At 45.6% G+C, this 18,203-nt stretch overlaps 3 protein-coding genes across 3 annotated transcripts in view; 1 reads left to right on the plus strand and 2 right to left on the minus strand.

Annotated features, from left to right (window-relative positions):
- Positions 1–274: 274 nt before the first annotated feature.
- On the minus strand, positions 275–1,526 carry mplkip (M-phase specific PLK1 interacting protein). The gene is made up of 2 exons (XM_030364263.1): positions 1,022–1,526; positions 275–870 (listed from the first exon to the last, which is right to left on the minus strand). The coding sequence occupies exons 1-2, from the start codon at positions 1,394–1,396 to the stop codon at positions 685–687; spliced, it is 561 nt and encodes a 186-aa protein (XP_030220123.1). The 5' UTR covers positions 1,397–1,526; the 3' UTR covers positions 275–684.
- An 8,333-nt stretch (positions 1,527–9,859) lies between these two features.
- inhbab (inhibin subunit beta Ab) lies at positions 9,860–17,263 on the minus strand. Its single transcript, XM_030364234.1, has 2 exons — positions 15,843–17,263; positions 9,860–12,006 (listed from the first exon to the last, which is right to left on the minus strand). The coding sequence occupies exons 1-2, from the start codon at positions 16,372–16,374 to the stop codon at positions 11,216–11,218; spliced, it is 1,323 nt and encodes a 440-aa protein (XP_030220094.1). The 5' UTR covers positions 16,375–17,263; the 3' UTR covers positions 9,860–11,215.
- amph (amphiphysin) overlaps positions 13,993–18,203 on the plus strand; it is a 28,549-nt gene continuing 24,338 nt past the window's right edge. The window contains exon 1 of the mRNA XM_030364201.1: positions 13,993–14,683. Coding sequence (XP_030220061.1) covers positions 14,636–14,683 — 48 coding nt within the window. The 5' untranslated portion in view covers positions 13,993–14,635. The remainder of the gene's footprint in view (positions 14,684–18,203) is intronic.

Raw genomic sequence — 18,203 nt, forward strand, 5'->3', positions numbered from 1 at the left:
TTGGCTACATGAAGAGAAAAAAAATTGAATCTGTAGTAAGAGTTTTGCATGGTTTGATTATGGATTACTTGACGACCAGCAGTTAAAGCCTGAATTTGTAGTGCAAGCTCAAATTAATTAAGATATTTATGAAGCCGAAATGTTTAGGATTTCAGAATTATGTTATAATGGGTTAATATCCTGACAGTATCAAAGTACAGTTTAAATTAGCTTGTGCATTCATTAAAATATGAAAATGATTAATTTCAATCCAGGAGAAATAATTAAATGGAAATCACATGTATAACAAATGTTTTAATTTCTAAAAAACGTAAACATGCTTTCGAATTGATTTTAAAATAGTTTGTAAAATACTAACAATACTCCATAAAATGATATTCAATTACGGTTAACATTTCAAAACGGTATATGTACAGTTACATAAAGGGGCCAAGGTATTTATGACATCTTGTAGTAAATACATTCCCTGGGATTTGACCTTTTAGCCGTCGGATGATTAAAATGCTGTTTTTGAGTTCATGTAGAACAAACTTCAAAATCAAAATACCTGAGAAAATAGGTAATATATACGCTGGTGATATTTTCAATCTGCAAAATAAAAACTGACGTTCCTATTACAAATTCATCACGATAACGCCCGAAGTGAGTTTCGCCCTACTATCCCATCGCAATCCAACATTGTCCTTAGAAATATCTCGTCGTTTTGCCTGTGTGGAAAGTGTTCGGCGTACTGCTTTTGGTCCCCGTTTGTGTAACCTCCACTGGCTTTAGGCTAGCCCAGGGGTCCTGTACCATGGACGGGCTGTAATACTTCTCCACTCCGCCACCGCCCCTCTCCCTGACAAACGGGGTAGATGTCTGCGGTGAACCCTTTAAAGAAAGATTAATTCGGTATTAAGTATGAGAAAAGGTCGACGGCTGTTCCCAGCATGTAAAATACGAATTCATAAACAATGTACGCAAACCATATAAATGTTAACATGTCCACCAACACCCTCCACTATGAAGGTTATGCGTTTACCTGAAAGCCACGACGATACGGGGAAGGACTGTGCGTTTGGTACGGAGACTGGTGTCTATAGGACTGACCCCCGCGGCCGTTCCCGTCCTGTCTGCGCGGTGTACGCATGGGTGAGGATGTGTTACCATAATACCCCTCACTCGGCCCAAAACTCCTGTTATTGTTACCGAAATCTCTCGAGGAATTAGGAGAACCCCCAAAGTTTCCGAATCGTTGTCCGGTAGAGGGGGAACCAGCCCCGCGGTACCCCAATGTGGGTGGGCAAAACCTTCCTCCGTCGCCGCTGCCTTGGTTGTCCGCTCCGGGGCTCCTGAAACCTCCCATCGGCGGCCTCATTCCACCCGGGCTTGGAAATCTCGTATTACCTCTCTGCATCTTACACTGTTATATAAAACAGTGAGTAAATATTTTTCACCTGTTTCAGCTCCTAACTATCTCCAAACGAAGTGAGTTTACTACCTGCGAGACTCCCGCTTCTGTTATTATTGAGTACTAAACCGGAACCGGAAATACTTTATCCTCAAGGCGTTTTTGGTTTAGGTCCGTCCACCAGCCGTTGCACTGCCACCTAGTTGTAACATTTAGTATGACGTCCCTATTATAGTTTGATATTCACTGTGTTCACGTCAGTTAGGTTTATTATGAAATATGTTCAACTCAATCGAGCAATCGTATACAGCATTTACATCTCTAAATTAGAATTATAAAGCGTTTCAAACAAACTTATAATGCTTTTCAAACAAACAAACTTTTTCAAACAAAACGGTTGCTAGGTGTTGTGGTCTTTCGAGGGGCAAGTACCGGTAGTAGGCCTACCGGGCCATTAGTAGCAAGATCACACAGAGAAGGACGGACTGGAGAAACAATAACTCAGGTATCTGCTCATTAGACTCACATTCCACATGAATAGATGACCTTTGTTCATTTGCTTTGCATACTAAAATATTAAACTGAAACTTTGACTACCTTGACCTGCATCTGGTCTACAGAGAAACAAGTCAATCAAAGTTATGTCTAAATGGTTAATACTGCCAAAACAAAATGTTGAAAAATGTGAATAGTTCAATGTAGTGACTTATGACAAGCAAAATTAGATTTTTGAAAACTCACACTGTAATGTAGCAATTACATCTTACAAACTAAATCCTCATTAAGGACTACATTTTATAACCCATACTAATTTTTTCACGTTAGAATGTCAAGTGAGACGAAATCTGACGGGCAAAATATACAACATTCATGCTATCAACATCATCCAGATGTGTTGTTGCGGTCTCTAAAAGCCATTTGAGTCTGTGACTCATGACTGCTAATGGTGGTACCATTACTGTGATAGCAGTTTTGTACTGTCATTTTGACCATATCAAATCCTTTGCATATGTTAAAAGTGTGTTTGATATTTTGAATTCAGCCAAGTTGGCTTATAATGAGTATAATGACTAGAATCAAAATGGCTGTGTGTTGTAGCATCATATTATCTCATGTTATACAGGGGCAGGATGTTGTACTGGCTAGGGTGTTAGCCGAAATGCCCTGGGTTCGATACCCCATTCCCACAGTCTACCTGTAGACATCCTTGGGCGATACCCCAACCCCCTACCTGCTCTTTATTAATGACATCTGCAAAACGACCTCAGGGAAAATGATAACTTCAAAAAACATGTGAATGGGCAGAGAAACATATTCTCGTTAGACCTTCGGAAGCCTTCGCCCTTCCCAGCATTCCCCCAAAAGCCCCCTGCTGAACTAAGCTTCATCCCCGAGTAAATAAACCCAGCTAGAGAACATTAGGGCTGGCCGGTCCCTGCTGGTTTTGTTGCCTAATTAGAAAAGAAGAGTTGGCTGGCCTATTTAGAGCCCAGGACACGGGCTGCTAGGTCAGCTAGCACAGCAGAGAAGAGCTGTGCGCTACACTGGAGCTTGACTTAGCACAAGGTCCTGCCCTGTGTTGTGCCCCCCCCACCACCCCACAACCCCAAAGCCCAGTGGCCCCGGGGCCAATGGGCCCACCTCGAGGTCGGAGTCTCTGTTTATTTAAAGCCGTAGGTCTCAGCACTTCCCAAACACCACCACCACCTCCACCACCTCCACCACCACCAGATTCATGCTCTGATTGCTGACTGGATCCATCAGGCTTTATGCTTTGCTGACCCGGTTCCCTTCGAGAGGGCCCGGGCCCCGAGAGTTGGCTGATTGTCCCTCTCTGGATAGTTTGGCAGGACGTTATCCACTTGGGGCATCTTTTTACATACCCCGTGATGACTCATCGTCCACCCTCTTTGAAGATCTCCATTGGGTCATTCTTTGGGAATCTGTTCATCAGAATCCTGCGAGTTTCTGTCCCTGGACAGTGGCCTGTATGTTCGTTTGTTCTCTCGCTCCTCATTCATGCATTCCGACACGGAGCCCAGAACCTAGATCCACAGTGAGGCCTGATTATTGGATGGCTTTTCAAAACGATCTTATTCTTGCCTGATTAGCTTCTATTTTTTATGTAAAACAGCTGACAAGATGCAGCAAATGGTTTTTAATGTGAAATATAGCATGAATCCTTCCAATCTTGATTATAATCTGTCCAGCCACATTTTTGGAGCTTATGGATGAAACCATGTTGGTTATTAGCCATTCTTTGGTACTTCCCGTCACTCATTCCATCATTCATTCTACATTGTCAATGTTATTTGGTTGAGTTCCACTAGAGAGCAGCAGAAAGAAGGATAATTCCTTCGAGGAATTAATAGTTCTAAGGATAATTCAATGGGTCCTCCTGTCCTCTTCGGAGATAGGTAAGGTATTAATTGACAGTTATTCTTGTTCATAGCCCTCAAATTAATTAGTGAGGCTCTGTGCTATTAATTAAGAAACCTGCAAAAGGGAGACGGTTTGATTGATTCAGATCTTATTGGGGTCTTATGTAAATGTACAATTATATATTACCCAAGTAAATCAAATACATTTAAATGCAGTACTCATTGCTTTAATAAACAATAAAAAACACTCTCTTGCCACTTAATGATAAACACTTAATGCACAGATAATGAGATAATTGCCCTAACATATAATAACAAAAATGTCTGTGTTCTCGGCCAATGTGTTTGAATGAACGTTGAAAGACTAAAGTTATGGGGGAATGCTTACATTCCTTAACACAAAGGCTTTCCAAGCTGCTAGCTATTAAAAGAAAGAAAACAGATTAGCAAACATTATGTTATAGGACACCAGCTTCAGGGAGTCGGCTGTGAACTGAGACGCCCAGACAATAACTCCCTTTTGTTGTGAGAACTTGCTTTGATCCTATGTCCCAAAGCACCACGTTTCTGTTAAAAGTCCATTGGCTGGCATGTTCGATCTAAAGCCACCCCACGCCCTCCTACTCTCAACCACGAGAAAGGTCCAATCACGGTAAACTGATTATTAGCATCTAAAAGGAAATGATGGAGCGCACCATTAGTACTGCTTCCCTGTTTTGTTCTCCGGTCAGTGGATGCTCTCAGGTAATCAGCAGCCATCAGCGATCTAATCAAGTACCCAGCCGCTGAGAGTCCAAAGCATTCGACTAATTGACTAACTGAATGTATGGCCTTCTGCAGCCCTTGGAGGCTCTGAGAAATGCCTGAACAGCTATGCATTTATTTAACAGATTTGACCATAACTCCCTTCATAGTTTGCTCTGACATATTTTTTTACAAAACTCATTGCTTACCATTTTTTAACAGACAGTAGTTGTTGGTTTTTTACGAGATTTGGGAGCAGTTGGTGCCCTGAAGAAACGTTGGTTGTGTGGATGCCACGAAACTGAAACGAGGCGGCGAGCCAAGTAGCGATGACTAGTAAACAGAGAAGTCCTTGTAGGGCGTTTTATTTTTATTTCCTCTGAAATGCATTAAGACATCGCACCAGGAGGCTGTAGCTAAGCAGTGCCGTGGCGTTGGCGAGTTCTCGTCAAGCTGGTGTAAATTTAGAAAGTTCATCTGCGTCCACCTACTGTCACGTTTTACAACTTCCCACCTCCGTGACTTCAGCACTGACTCAGACCCCCTCCCCCCTCCACCTTCTTCTCTCCCCCTCCTCCTCCTCCCTCCTCCTTATTCGCCTCCCCCGCTCCAGGCTGGGGAAGCAAGAGGGGAGCCACTGAGGAGGAGGGGGAGGAGAATTTGTGGAATCTCCCTCCTTCTCTCTCCCTCTACGCTCTCTCTTTCCTTCCCTCCCTTTTTCTTTCTATCTGTTCTCTACCTCCCTCTTTCTTCGTTTTGACCACTCTCTCTCTCTCTCTCTCTCTCTCTCTCTCTCTCTCTCTCTCTCTCTCTCTCTCTCTCTCTCTCTCTCTCTCTCTCTCTCTCTCTCTCTGTCTCTGTCTCTGTCTCTCTCTCATCCTTCCTCTTCCCCCATCCTATCTCTCTCCATCTCTACATCACCTCTCTCTCATCACCTCTCTCTCTCCATCTCTCCATCAACTCTCTGTCTCTACATCACCTCTCTCTCTCCATCTCTACATCCCCTCTCTCTCGTCGTCTCTAAATCACCTCTCTCTCTCTCTCTGCTCCACTCCTTCTCTCCCTTCTGCTGCCAGGCATGAGTAATATCTGATGGAGAGGTGTGGAGAGGCTCATTGTGTGGGCGTCTGGACATGAGCAAGTGGACACAGTGTTAAAACCAAAGTAAACTAATCGTGTGAATATTGGAATGTCTTTAATATTTTATTGGTTCTGAGGAACTCTTTAATCTGACCACTGAATTGTTACTATTCAACTACTACTACTGCTATCAATTGATTAATATAATTTTGAATGGCAGGATGAAAGCAATGTTTGTTTGTTTTTTAAGTAAATTATTGGGCTGGGAGGGTAATTCGCTACAACCTCCACACGAAAACTCCACTTCCAATGTCGCTACGCCTACATCCAATTCATCCACCTTTTAAAAACCACCACAACTGCCTTAACCACCAACTACTACCCAATCCTATAGCACTTTAACAACCCGTATACAACCAACCAATAGATCACCATCAACCATCCCCTTTTATCAGCCATAACCAACCTTACCAGCGCATTGGCTCAACTATTATCATTACAACATGGGCAATCAAGGCCGCCTAACAGTTTCAAGTCTTTTTAAATAGGTTCACTTTACTTATTTACTTCAAAGCAGATGAAACTGAGTCAACTCTTTTGGTGTACATTCAAAGAAATTGTTACATGTCGTCGGGATCGGCTCAGATGTGTCACATGCTTGGATCACATATTCGTCAACACTCTGAATCTACAGATCATCACGCCACTGCCCACAGTCCCCTTGCCTTTAACGGCTCTGCGTTCTATTTATAAGAAACACTGATGAGGTGTCCAGATACAATTTCTCAAACATTCCCTAACCCTTATACCAAAGCTAAAATGCTTTAATTATCTGCATTAACCCAGTCCTGGTCTGCTTGAAACCTCAGTCCAGCTGTTTGTTAACTTGCATTAGAAACAGTTAACATTCTTTCAGTTTGACAGAAACCAACTCAGTCTGACTTGGTTCTATGTGTATGAAGGATGAATGTAAGGTAATATGGAAAAGATCTTTGAGTGGCCACTGGTTAGAAAAGCGCTATCAGTCCATTTATCATTTGACCAGTCTGTAAAAGGAGAGTATGAGTTGGAAATTAACAGAGAACTGAGAGATGAATGATACAGTACAATAACACTATAAGACCGTTATCAAAATAGTGTAAGTCTTGTCAATACTTTGTAAGGTAAATCAGGTTGCCAGTGTTTCACTGGGATGGCCCTGGGTCCTTTGCAATTTTTATAGGAAATGTAATATCACTTTTAATATTAATAGTAATAATATGAATTGGTAATATAGAAATATAAAATGCAACACTTTTTTTCCTTTTTCTGAATCTCATATTTTTTTTTATATTAGTGTGTGTGTGGTGTGTTGTTTTGTTTGCTGTTTGTGAATCTCATTATACGTTATATCATTATTCTCAAGATGAGAAGAATACGTAGAAATGACATAATTCTCTCTAGTTAATCATTCATAATTACAATCTTTTTAACGTTGTAGATCCATTTTGCAAATCATACCCCCGTATCTCTCCTGGGAGTTATTCTCTGCTGAAACCAGCAGGCAGTTCCCACAGATTGGTCATTCTTCTTGTCGTCAAGGTTCATGTACTTTGACTATTTGTCCAAATTCCTTCCTTATTGACTTAATCATTTCCATTAGATAGTAGACTCTTCGCTCCCCCTTTTCCCTGTTTACACACTGTACGGGATTGAGAAAAGCCCTGCAATGAACCCAGGCTGTTTCGAAAGTTTCTGAATGGTAAAGTTCACCCTAGTTCACTGACAAGAAATGTGTAATATGGGTGAACTGTGAATGAAGAGACGGGTCGTAACGGATCAGGTAGAGGTTAGACAGTGAATACAGAGAAAGGTCATTAAGAAGCAGTTAGGGGTCAAAAAGTGTATACAGGGACAGGTCATGAAGGAGCAGGTAGGGGTTAGACAGTGAATACAAACAGGTGATTAAGGAGCAGGTAGGGGTTAGACAGTGAATATAGAGACAGGTGATTAAGGAGCAGGTAGGGGTTAGACAGTGAATACAGAGACAGGTGATTAAGGAGCAGGTAGGGGTTAGATAGTGAATACAGAGACAGGTCATTAAGGAGTAGGTAGGGGTTAGGCAGTGAATACAGAGACAGATGATTAAGGAGCAGGTAGGGGTTAGACAGTGAATATAGAGACAGGTGATCAAAGAGCAGGTAGGGGTTAGACAGTGAATACAGGGACAGGTCATTAAGGACGAGGTATTGGTTAGACAGTGAATACAGGGACAGGTCATTAAGGAGGCGGTAGGGGTTAGACAGTGAATATAGAGACAGGTCATTAGGAGCATGTAGGGGTTGGACAGTGCCTAAGGAGACATCAAGAAACAGGTTGAGATAGACAGTGAATACATTGATAAACAATGTTGGACATTGGTTACAGATGCAGGGCATTAAGCGGGTAGGGGTCTATGGCCCTGTTTGCACAAGATAAAGATGATATCCTGTGTACGTGAAAGGCCCAACATGGTCACAACCGCCTCAGCCTGTTAACACGTAGGGGCAGAGAGAGATGGGCGGAGACGTAGTTAAGGTGATACCAGTGTACATACCAGTGTACATGGCTTTGGATAATGCGGCGAATCGTGGTTTAACAATAGAAAGCAAGGTTTAGGACTTGTGGAATTGTGAGACAGGTAAGCACAGCCCAGATATGTTTCAGATTATTATGTATATGACACGCCCCCACGCTTTTTATTGGTTGACGACAGGTGACGTAGGAGCTAAGCACATGACGTGATGAGAGATTCGGTCTAGACAACAACAGATCTGTAGCCCAACTAGATGAATGTTGTGTACAGCTCCTCTGGAGGCGGTTTGGACAACAGCTGTCTACCTCTCTCGTGTAAATGTTGAGACGGGGAATGCATTTCTCTCTGCGATCTCATGACCGTTATTAAACTGAGATTTTAAGAAATATTGAAAGAAAACTGTACTCTCTTTCATTAGAAACAAATTGGAGGCAGATGGGCTCCCCTTTAGTGATAGTGATGTGCTGATTGGTTTTTATTGTAGAGTAAGACAGGAAGTTACGGGAGAGAGAGGGGAAGACATGCAGCAACGGACCACGGGCAGGTATCGTACCCCGGAGGACTGCGGTGAGGACTAGGCCTTAATGGTTCGCCCTCGACCCGGTGAACCACCTGGTCGCCCCCTGTTATCATTTATTAATAAGGTTACTCTACACCGTGTTCTCCCACATGCCAACCCTGTCTTTGTATTTGCTAAATCACCCTGAGGCCCTTCATCTGTCCCCGTGGGTCCAGTAGTCCAACCAAACGTCTGTTTAGAGAGAGACAGTGGTCACAACCTTCTCCCGGTCAGCAGGACTTTTTGGGGCACAGCGCCGTAAACCCAGAAGGAGAGTTCATAACCCCGTCGGCATGTACCCCCGGAGAAGAGGGGAGAGAAGAGGGGAAAACATGAAAAGAGAGGCAGAAGGGTGGGCGAAAGAGGACATTCAAGGAAAGAGGAAAAAACAACAGGAGCCGTTCAGTCTGTACAGTCCTGCTCCAGTTTTCACCCGTCAAACAAAGAGCTGGCGGTTAGGTTTCTCTCCGCCCCCCCCCCCCCCCCATTTCTCTGTCTCTCTTTTTGCTGTCCCTCTCTCTCTTTCTCTGTCTTTTTCTCCTTTTGTACAAGTGTGGAAAGCCTGTGTGACCTTGTAGTGCCAGATCACCTGGAGACAAGAGTCTCTGTCTTCCATCAAACGATCATCCTCCTCCAATGAAAGCACCGTTACTGATCATGAAGTGTCCTTGTGTACTGATCATCACTGGTCTGGTCTTTGACCATCAGGGGGTCAAGTATTAGTGGAAATAAAATAAAAACAACTTGGACGTCCCCATACCTCTCACTAATGCATTCTGTGAAAAGGAAAAGTTCACTCCATTAGAGAGTAATTGCAAAAACTGTGAAAATGACACTTCAGTCGGTCAACATATTCGTTAGCTTGCCAAAAAGTGGAACTATAGTATAACAATAAATCTGTTGATGCCAGCTATGAATATGTCTGCCTGTCCAAGCGCACAATTGCTTTTGCCAAGTGACCCAAGACCAATTAATATTTCGCCCTTCATTCATAGACCCGATGTTACCTTAGCTAACCCAGGATTTTTCGCGTAACATCTTTGTTGTTTGCACATGTAGAAATAGATTGTGGGTTCAGCATAAGCTTAAAACTTGTTTTTTTGTGTTGAGTTGTGTTGAGGTAGGTTAGAGAAATGAAAGACATTCATCTTTTTTTTTTTTGTTGCTTTATTTTTTTAAACGTTCATGCCAGTAAAGATTTCACACGTCTGTCATTATGTGTTGATGGAAATACTAAATAGTTTCTGTGAAAAGTTAAACAGGTTTCGGTTGTGTGAGAGTCTGTCTAGTGTTACTTGACATCATGGGAGAACCATATGAAAATGATTAATAGACAGTAAATAAATTATAAAACAACAAATAACACAAAGTAATTTGTTACACGAAGCCTTAAACCGTGTTTAGTTCATGGGCTGTGGTTGAAGCACTTTATAATGCATTAAGGTTAGACCTTTGAGGTCGTTATCGAAAAGTGAGTTCACCTAAATTGACTTGGATGAAGGTTGTAGCCTCATTGGGCGACCATCTAAGCCATGTTAGCACTGGAGAAACCGTCAAAAATGGAACAGCCATCTATCTTTGGCAATTTCTTTCAATAGCCTTCATATTAATTGGAATGATGCAATTTTCGAAGTGCAGGCTGAATCTGTGACTTAAAAAATAGCATTTTTGAAAGTGCAAACGTCAACATTTTTACAACAATAATAACAATGATAATAATATTAATAACAATATGAATAATAAATGTTTGCTCTGGGTGTTTGGCTCCAATACCTGATCACACATAATTCTGTCAAGTATCTCTTACCAACAGAGATTATATACACTTTTAACCTTCCAAAACACTATGTATCAAAAAGGACCCCTTGAAATGCACCGTAAACGCATTATGTACAAAAAACGATAAAAATTAGCCAAACACAACAAAAGATTGACATTAGATTCACACTTGTGTTGCATAGAATTCTCCAGTCTTTCATGCATTCCAAATGCAGCGCAGAAATTCCCATTGCATGGGAACTATGTTGCATGGGAACGGCATCGCATGGGAATGGCATCGCATTGAAATGGCATCGCATGGGAATGTCATTGCATGTGAATGACCACACGTTCATTCATAACTAAACAAAAATAGATATTTTTATTTATCAATGAGGACCGAGCTGTTCTGGCAGGCGCTTCAGGCTCGAGTCCTTTCACAGGCCGTCCGTAAGCAGAAGAGCAACACTTCTATTTATGCGTGGGAATGACGGTATTGTCTACTGTCCATGCTTATCTAAAAGTTTTAAAGGAATCTGGGAAGGATAGTGATGTTGCTAGGGTGTTCAACTCCGGGCCGAAACAACTCCCGCACTCTGTTCGATCCCCAATGTCCACGGCCCCTTAAGCATCCTCGAGCCATCCTGACCTACCTCCTACCTCATCCCTCGTGAAATCTGTTAAGTCATGAAGCATGTGAGTCGCTTTGGACGAAAGCGTCCGCCTGAAGTGACTAAACAGTGGAACTCTTAGGAGCAGCCGCACTCGTCCACAATCATGTTCTGGATGTCCTTCTTGATGATCATCTGCTCCTCGTTGTAGTAGAGCATGGACATGGGCCGTAGCCGCGTTGGCACGCAGCAGGACTTTATGTTCTGGAAGGGGCCGTAGCCCCGCATGCGGTAGTGGCTGATCACCGTGGAGTGGAAGGACAGCGATGAGCCCGTGATGGAGGCCGCGTGACTCGGACAGTCGCCCTCGCAGTAGTTGGCGTGGTAACCGGGGGGGGCGATAATCCAGTCGCTCCAGCCGATGTCCTTAAAGTTGACGTAGAACTGCCGCTTGCAGCACAGGCCGGCGGTGCCGTCGCACTCCAGGCCACGCTTGTCTCGCCGGTGGCTGGGCTCCTCCGCCTCCCGCAGCACCACCATCAGGAAGGGCCGGTGGGACTGCTCGCGCTCCCTGGCGTGCTCGCCGTCGGCCGGTGCGAGGAGCGGCGTGGCCCCGACGTCGGCGCACAGAGGGCAGGACACTCGCAGGTGGAGCACGCTGTCGCCACCGTCCAGCAGCGCCTGGACCGCACGCGGAACGGGAAGCGTGTGCCAGCCGCTGCGCCGGGTGTCCACCACCTTCTCGGAGACCGCTATCTCAGCGCCGCCGGCCCCCCGCTGAGGGGTCTGGAGCAGCTGGAGGGTGACCTTGCCCTTGGCCCGGTTCCCCCGCGCTAGCTTGAGGAAGACCCAAACGTTGGCCTGCTCCACCACAGAGGAGCCGCTGCCCTCCTTGGTGATGTCAAATGTCACCATGGATGGGGAATCACCTGGGGGTGAAGGAGAAGACAACCGCTGTTAGCATTGTGAGGCCATTTGAAACATTGCTGAAGGATAGAGGAAGGGGAGGATGGATGGTGGCCCAATGATTGAGGGATCAATGGGTGGATCAGGAGCGATGGATCGATGGCTGTGAGGATTGGAACCGAGATAGTATAAAGCATCACCAACAAACAGACACAAATAGATGCAAACTGCTCTGAGAATAAGAATCAAAAAGAACTTAGGATAGGAGTTAAAAACCCTAATTTCTAGCTGTTTAATCCAAAAGGCTTCACTAGACAAAAGCTGGTAAAGTCAGAACCTTTCAGATGGGTGTCAAACTAATGTGTCTGTTTGAAGTAGAGAAAGGCTTGTGTTTTAGCTGGGTTTGACGGCAGTAACCTGGTCACTACCGCTCCACACCAGCCAGGATCCAAACCAGAACCATTCAAAGTTTCTGTTTGATGTAGGCTTTAGCTGGTTTTGACCTGCGGTGGCCTGGAAACAGGTTGTGTTTATCTTGGAACACAACAGGTATTGGCTCATGCTATCGGTTGAATAAATCTTTGATAAGTATGTATATGGTCCTGCCCTTTGTGCTGTACTACCACAACACCGCAGTATTCAGCCTTTTTTATGTTTTGAGTTTACTATTCAAGGACCATTCAAGCACTTTCACCCAAAGTGACTTACAGAAAAAAGAGTTTATTTCAATTCAAGAGCAGGTGCCTACATATAGATCAGGGACCTTTCAGCTGAGGGTCGGATGTAGAGGCCTAAATATCTTGCTCATCCTTTATTTTTTGGACGGACGCATGTTGTGTAGGTATGTTGTCGTTGCAGAGAGTAGAAGGATACTTCAGGATAGACCTATTGTAGTTGGGACTAAATATCTTATGTGTCGCACAACACATAAAGTTTAACAAAATCGTAACCGTCTTGTTTCAGATCCAAGTGTTACACCATGGATTTGAGGACCCTCAGAATACAACCCAGAAATAATGGAGGTTCAGATAACTACCATCACTAAACCATACCTCAGATCCGGTCCTTGATTAGTTACTTCTGAACAGAGCTGCTTAATTAGTCAAACAGTGTCTAACCTCTAAAACACAGCTTGCAGCACCCCTGCCCCCATCTTAATCAGTTCATAATTAGAACACATCCGCCTCCTACTCCCCCCCCCCCCCCCCCCCCCCATGGCTCTTTCTTGTTCCATCGTATGAATGAATGGGCCGAAAAATGCCTTCAACATGAAAGCGAGCGGTTGAATGGTGCTAAATATATTCAGCAGGATCTTTCAGATGCAATGCTAAAAAAAGATGCTCTGGTCAGGGGTTGAGTGATTGTTGTGGTCCCGTCCTTAACAAGCCTTGGGTCCCTATTCAGGAAGTAGCAGGGCCCCCTCCTCTCTCATGTAGTGTCCTTTAACCACCCTCTCTATATCGATTTGTCTCTCTTCTCCTTTCTCTCTTTTCCTCTCTCCATTTTGTTCTCTCATGCTTTCTCTCTCTCTCTCTCTCTCTCTCTCTCTCTCTCTCTCTCTGTCTCTCTCTCTCTCTCTCTCTCTCTCTCTCTCTCTCTCTCTCTCTCTCTCTCTCTCTCTCTCTCTCTCTCTCTCTCTCTCTCTCTCTCATTCCCATCTCTCCCTTTCTCTTCTTTCTCTCCTACCTCTCCCTCTCTGCTCTCTTTCTCTGAGCTCTCTTCTCTCACTCCATCCATACCCAATTCCTCTCTCTCTCTCTCTCTCTCTCTCGCTCTCGCTCTCGCTCTCTCTCTCTCTCTCTCTCTCTCTCTCTCTCTCTCTCTCTCTCTCTCTCTCTCTATGTACCCTCGCCCATCTCTCTCGCCCATCTCTGCGGCCTTAGAGTAATTACTGTGGGCCACATTTGGCTGAATGAGGTGATTATGTACGGCCTGGAGCCTACCGGGTATGTTACCCTCCCCTACCCCACTGCCCCCCCCCCCCCCCCCCCCCCAACCAAACACCTCATTACCGTCTCCCTAATTTCGGCGGGTCCTTTGAGTGGACTTTTTTAATTGAACATTTGGTTCTAAAAGGAGGGAACTATTTATAGTGCAGAAGCCATTGTGTGCATTTATGTAAGTAAACAGACGGCAGGAGAATGTGTTTGTCATTCTGGTTTTGTGGGGTTCTGCGGTACACCCAGGGTTCAACTAGAACGTCTTGCACCCCAGCGCAGAACCTTGGTTCCACCCCAAGAAGGAGAAGAACAAAACACAGATGAAACATTCCGGCATGTCAAATACAAAACTTTTGCTCTACTTTCAACTTCAACATTTCCTTCCCAAGTTGGGCCAGGAATGTTTTTTACGATTGATTAATTAGTATATTACACTTTCCCCAATCAAAATTGTATTCCTTCAATATCACCATTAAGGAGACAAAAAAATAATAAAAATAAATAAAAAAGCTAACGGAAACTATAGTTTCATTGCAGCGAGGAATTCGCGTGTGTGTTTGTGAACCGTCACTATGCTGATCTGGAACACACATTTCTGACCCCCAGACAGAGCGTCCGATGGCGGATCCGAACACGGATTCAATTCCATTGAAGCGACGCTGGGTTTGTTCCGAACACAAAGGATGTCTGAGCAGCAGCAGGGGGTTATGGGATGCCGAGTGGCCACAGGAGCGGACAGCCCATCGCCTTGATTGTCTCTGTGAGTATGTTTTCTCTCTGTCTCTCTGTCTCTCTCTCTCTCTCGCTCTGTCCATCTTTCTCTTTCTCTCTCTCTCTCTCTCTCTCTTCTCGCTCTCGCTCTCGCTCTCGCTCTCCCTCTCCCTTTCCCTCTCTTTATCTTTCTCTCTCTACTCCCCTTCATCGTTCTCTTCTCCCTATCGCACTCTCTCTCCATCTTTCTCTCTCTGTCCCTCTGTCTCTCTGTCTCCCTCTCTTTGTCTCTCATTGTCTCAGCACCTTAAACCAGCACAGCACCTCAGACCAGCACGGTACTCTTTCCATCTGGACCAGTCCCGATGCAACACTCTGACATCCAGGATCATGCACTGCATGGTTTCCTGTCCAGTTCAGCAACCCCAGTACAAGTGGATCATTACACAGGCTTGAACATGATTTTGTAATAGTTACATCATACACGTGGACTCAGATGTTTAAGCAAAGCACAACATCACTGATACACTGGTGGTGGTGAGTTAGGTCCCCCCCTTCGCTGCAAGGGTCTTTGGGTCATTGAAAAGCACTATATAAATATAACGAGTTATTATTATTACACACACACACACACACACACACACGCACACACACACACGCACACACACACACACACACACACACACACACACACACACACACACACACACACACACACACACACACACACACACACACACACACACACACACGAGAGAGACCGGACATGTGCTTGATTGAGCCAAGAGAAGAACAGTTTTGTTTGATTTAACGTGGAAATGGTAGTGGTTGGTAACCAGCGTGTGAGTAGGGAACATTTCAAAGGTACAGTCTGTTCTGTCAGTCTTGTGTTTAGTCAGGGATCCGATAGTATGGATAGCATTCATCAGTCAATACTATAAACATAAATATAAACCAAAGCCTAACCTTTCTAGTCCAAACCCTAACCCGTCTCAATCAAACCCTAGTCCATCTAAACCAAACCCTAACCCTCCTAGTCCAAACCCTAACCCTCCTAGTCCAAACCCTAACCCTCCTAGTCCAAACCCTAACCCTCCTAGTCCAAACCCTCAAGGCACTCTAAAGTAACGCCTTCTCCGAACACAGAGCAACGTCGGACTCCATTTCATAGTCAAACCATGCGGCTTGCACACGGCGGAGACACTGACCTGGCTCGGCGAAGGTGATGATCTCGGCGGGGGGCTCCAGCGGGCCCCCCTCCGTCTCCCCGGGCCGTGGCCCCTCCTCCTGGATCTGCACGCTGCCGTCCTCGGCCACGCGGCCCACCTGCAGCTTCCGGATGGCGTTGAGCAGCGCGGCGCGCGGCACGGGCTGCGTCACGTTGGGCCGCGCGCTCAGGTGCAGCATGTTGAGGATGTGCCGCTTCACCGCCTCCACCATGTCCGTCTGGCCCGAGGAAGACGAGGAGGAGGAGGGCGAGGAAGAGGAGGAGGAGGAGGAGGAGGTGGAGTTCTTCAGCTGAGCCAGGGCGCAGGAGCCGCAGGGGGGCTCGACGTCCAGGGACGCGGCGGCGGCGGCGATGGCGGCGGCGGGGGTGGGGGAGGAGGTGACCGACTGCAGGGCGACCAGCAGCACCAGGACCCCCCCCAGCAGTTGGGGAGAGGTGGGGGCGGGGGGACCTGGACAAACAGCGCACAAGGCCCGCTTGGACACGTGCGCCAGGTGTGTGAGGAGTGTCATGATGGCAAAGAAAGCAAAATGCAAAATGCCAAAAAAAATGAAGGAAATGCCGATAAAATGTGCTAAAAGTCAAGAGAAGAAAGAAGTTCTTGTCCGTTTGAGGTTTCTGGAGGAACAAAATACGGAAATCCCTTCTCAAGTCTTCAGCCGAGGCTCTGGGATTGGGCTCGGGTCCTTCTGGAGACACCGAAGTGTTGTAGAAGAAGAAGAAGCTGTCCCTTTGAGGCTGTACTCCAGTATGGGAACCAGCCCTGGAGGATCAGAAGGTAGCAACAGAGAGGCTGGAGATGACAGGAAGCTGAAGAGCAGAAGGTGTCCTGGTCGGGCTCCTCTCTCGTTCTCCGGTTTAGACACAGAACACATAAGCGTGCATGCACACAAACACACGCATACAGAAACACACACACACTCAGATAGATCCGTCTGGAGTTCTGCTGGTGTGCGCTCTCTCCGGCTGAGTTGAATGGCTTTGTACTAGTGGGCAGGGTCACAGAACTCTCTCTCTCTCTCTCACTATCTCTCTCCTGCTTTTCTTTGGTAATTATACCTCTCTCTCTCTTTCCCTCCTGTATTCTCTGCCTCTCTCTAGTGCCGGGAGAATCGTGGACGTAATTACAACACCCGTCTCTTTTTAAAGCATCCTCTCTCACTGGTGTTTCCCCTGTCTTTGAGTCATACACACAAGTGCACACATGGGCTGCGCACACACAGACACACGCACACACGGCTTCCACGTTGTTTGTCCACGTCACGACAAAAGAGGAGGACGAGAGCTGTAGCGTATGATCCTGATTCATTCATACCACACACACTCCACTCCACACACAATCCACTACACACACATATACACACACAAATACACTCACATACATAAACATATAAGCACACACACACACACACACACACACACACACACACACACACACACACACACACACACACACACACACACACACACACACCTACATAAACATATACACACACACTCCACCACATGCACACACACACACACACACTCCACCACACACAAATACACACATGCACACTCACACACACACACACACACACACACACACACACACACACACACACACACTCAAACACACACACACACACACACACACACACACACACACACACACACACACACACACACACACACACACACACACACGCGCGTTTTCACACGCCGGTTAGGGCATGTTGCGTCGTGGCCGTCCTTCCTCTGAAGTCCTGCTGATGACTCAGCGCTAGCTCATCGCCTGCTCGGAATTACGGTGGTTTTATTTCCCACAAAAAACAAAAAAAAACTGAGTTTAGTGGTCCTTTAGCAGGAACTGTCTGTTTTTGTCATTTAGTTGCTAGACACTTTTATTCAAATGTATCTTTTAGTTAAAAACATGCCCTGAAGGGATTAGGTATGGGGATGACTACAGGGAGACTGTGGACATTAGGGATCGAACCCGTAACCTTTTAGGGTGTGGTGGGAGTCAAACACTGTAGCCACTAGACCATCATAGAGAAAAAAGGGATAGTGAAAAAGCACTGGGGTGTTTCATTCTTTAGTTCGCTCTTCCTTTTATTCCCTCCCTTTTTCTCTCTCTTCCCTCTCCCTCCCCTTCCTCCCCCCCTATCACCTCACTTCTTCCTCTGACCTCTCGCTCTTCTTCCTCATGTAACCCTCTTCCTCCGCGGTCTCTCTCTCCTTTCCCTCTCATTGACTCTCCCTCCTCTTCCCCTCCGCGGTCTCTCTTTCCTTTCCTTCCTCCCGTGCCCTCTCCCTCACCTCTCTCGTCTTTTGTGTGTCTGTGGGTCTGTGTTGGCCCCCA

The sequence above is a fragment of the Gadus morhua genome, chromosome 8, assembly GCF_902167405.1.
Source record: "Gadus morhua chromosome 8, gadMor3.0, whole genome shotgun sequence".
Classification (NCBI taxonomy): Eukaryota; Metazoa; Chordata; class Actinopteri; order Gadiformes; family Gadidae; genus Gadus; species Gadus morhua.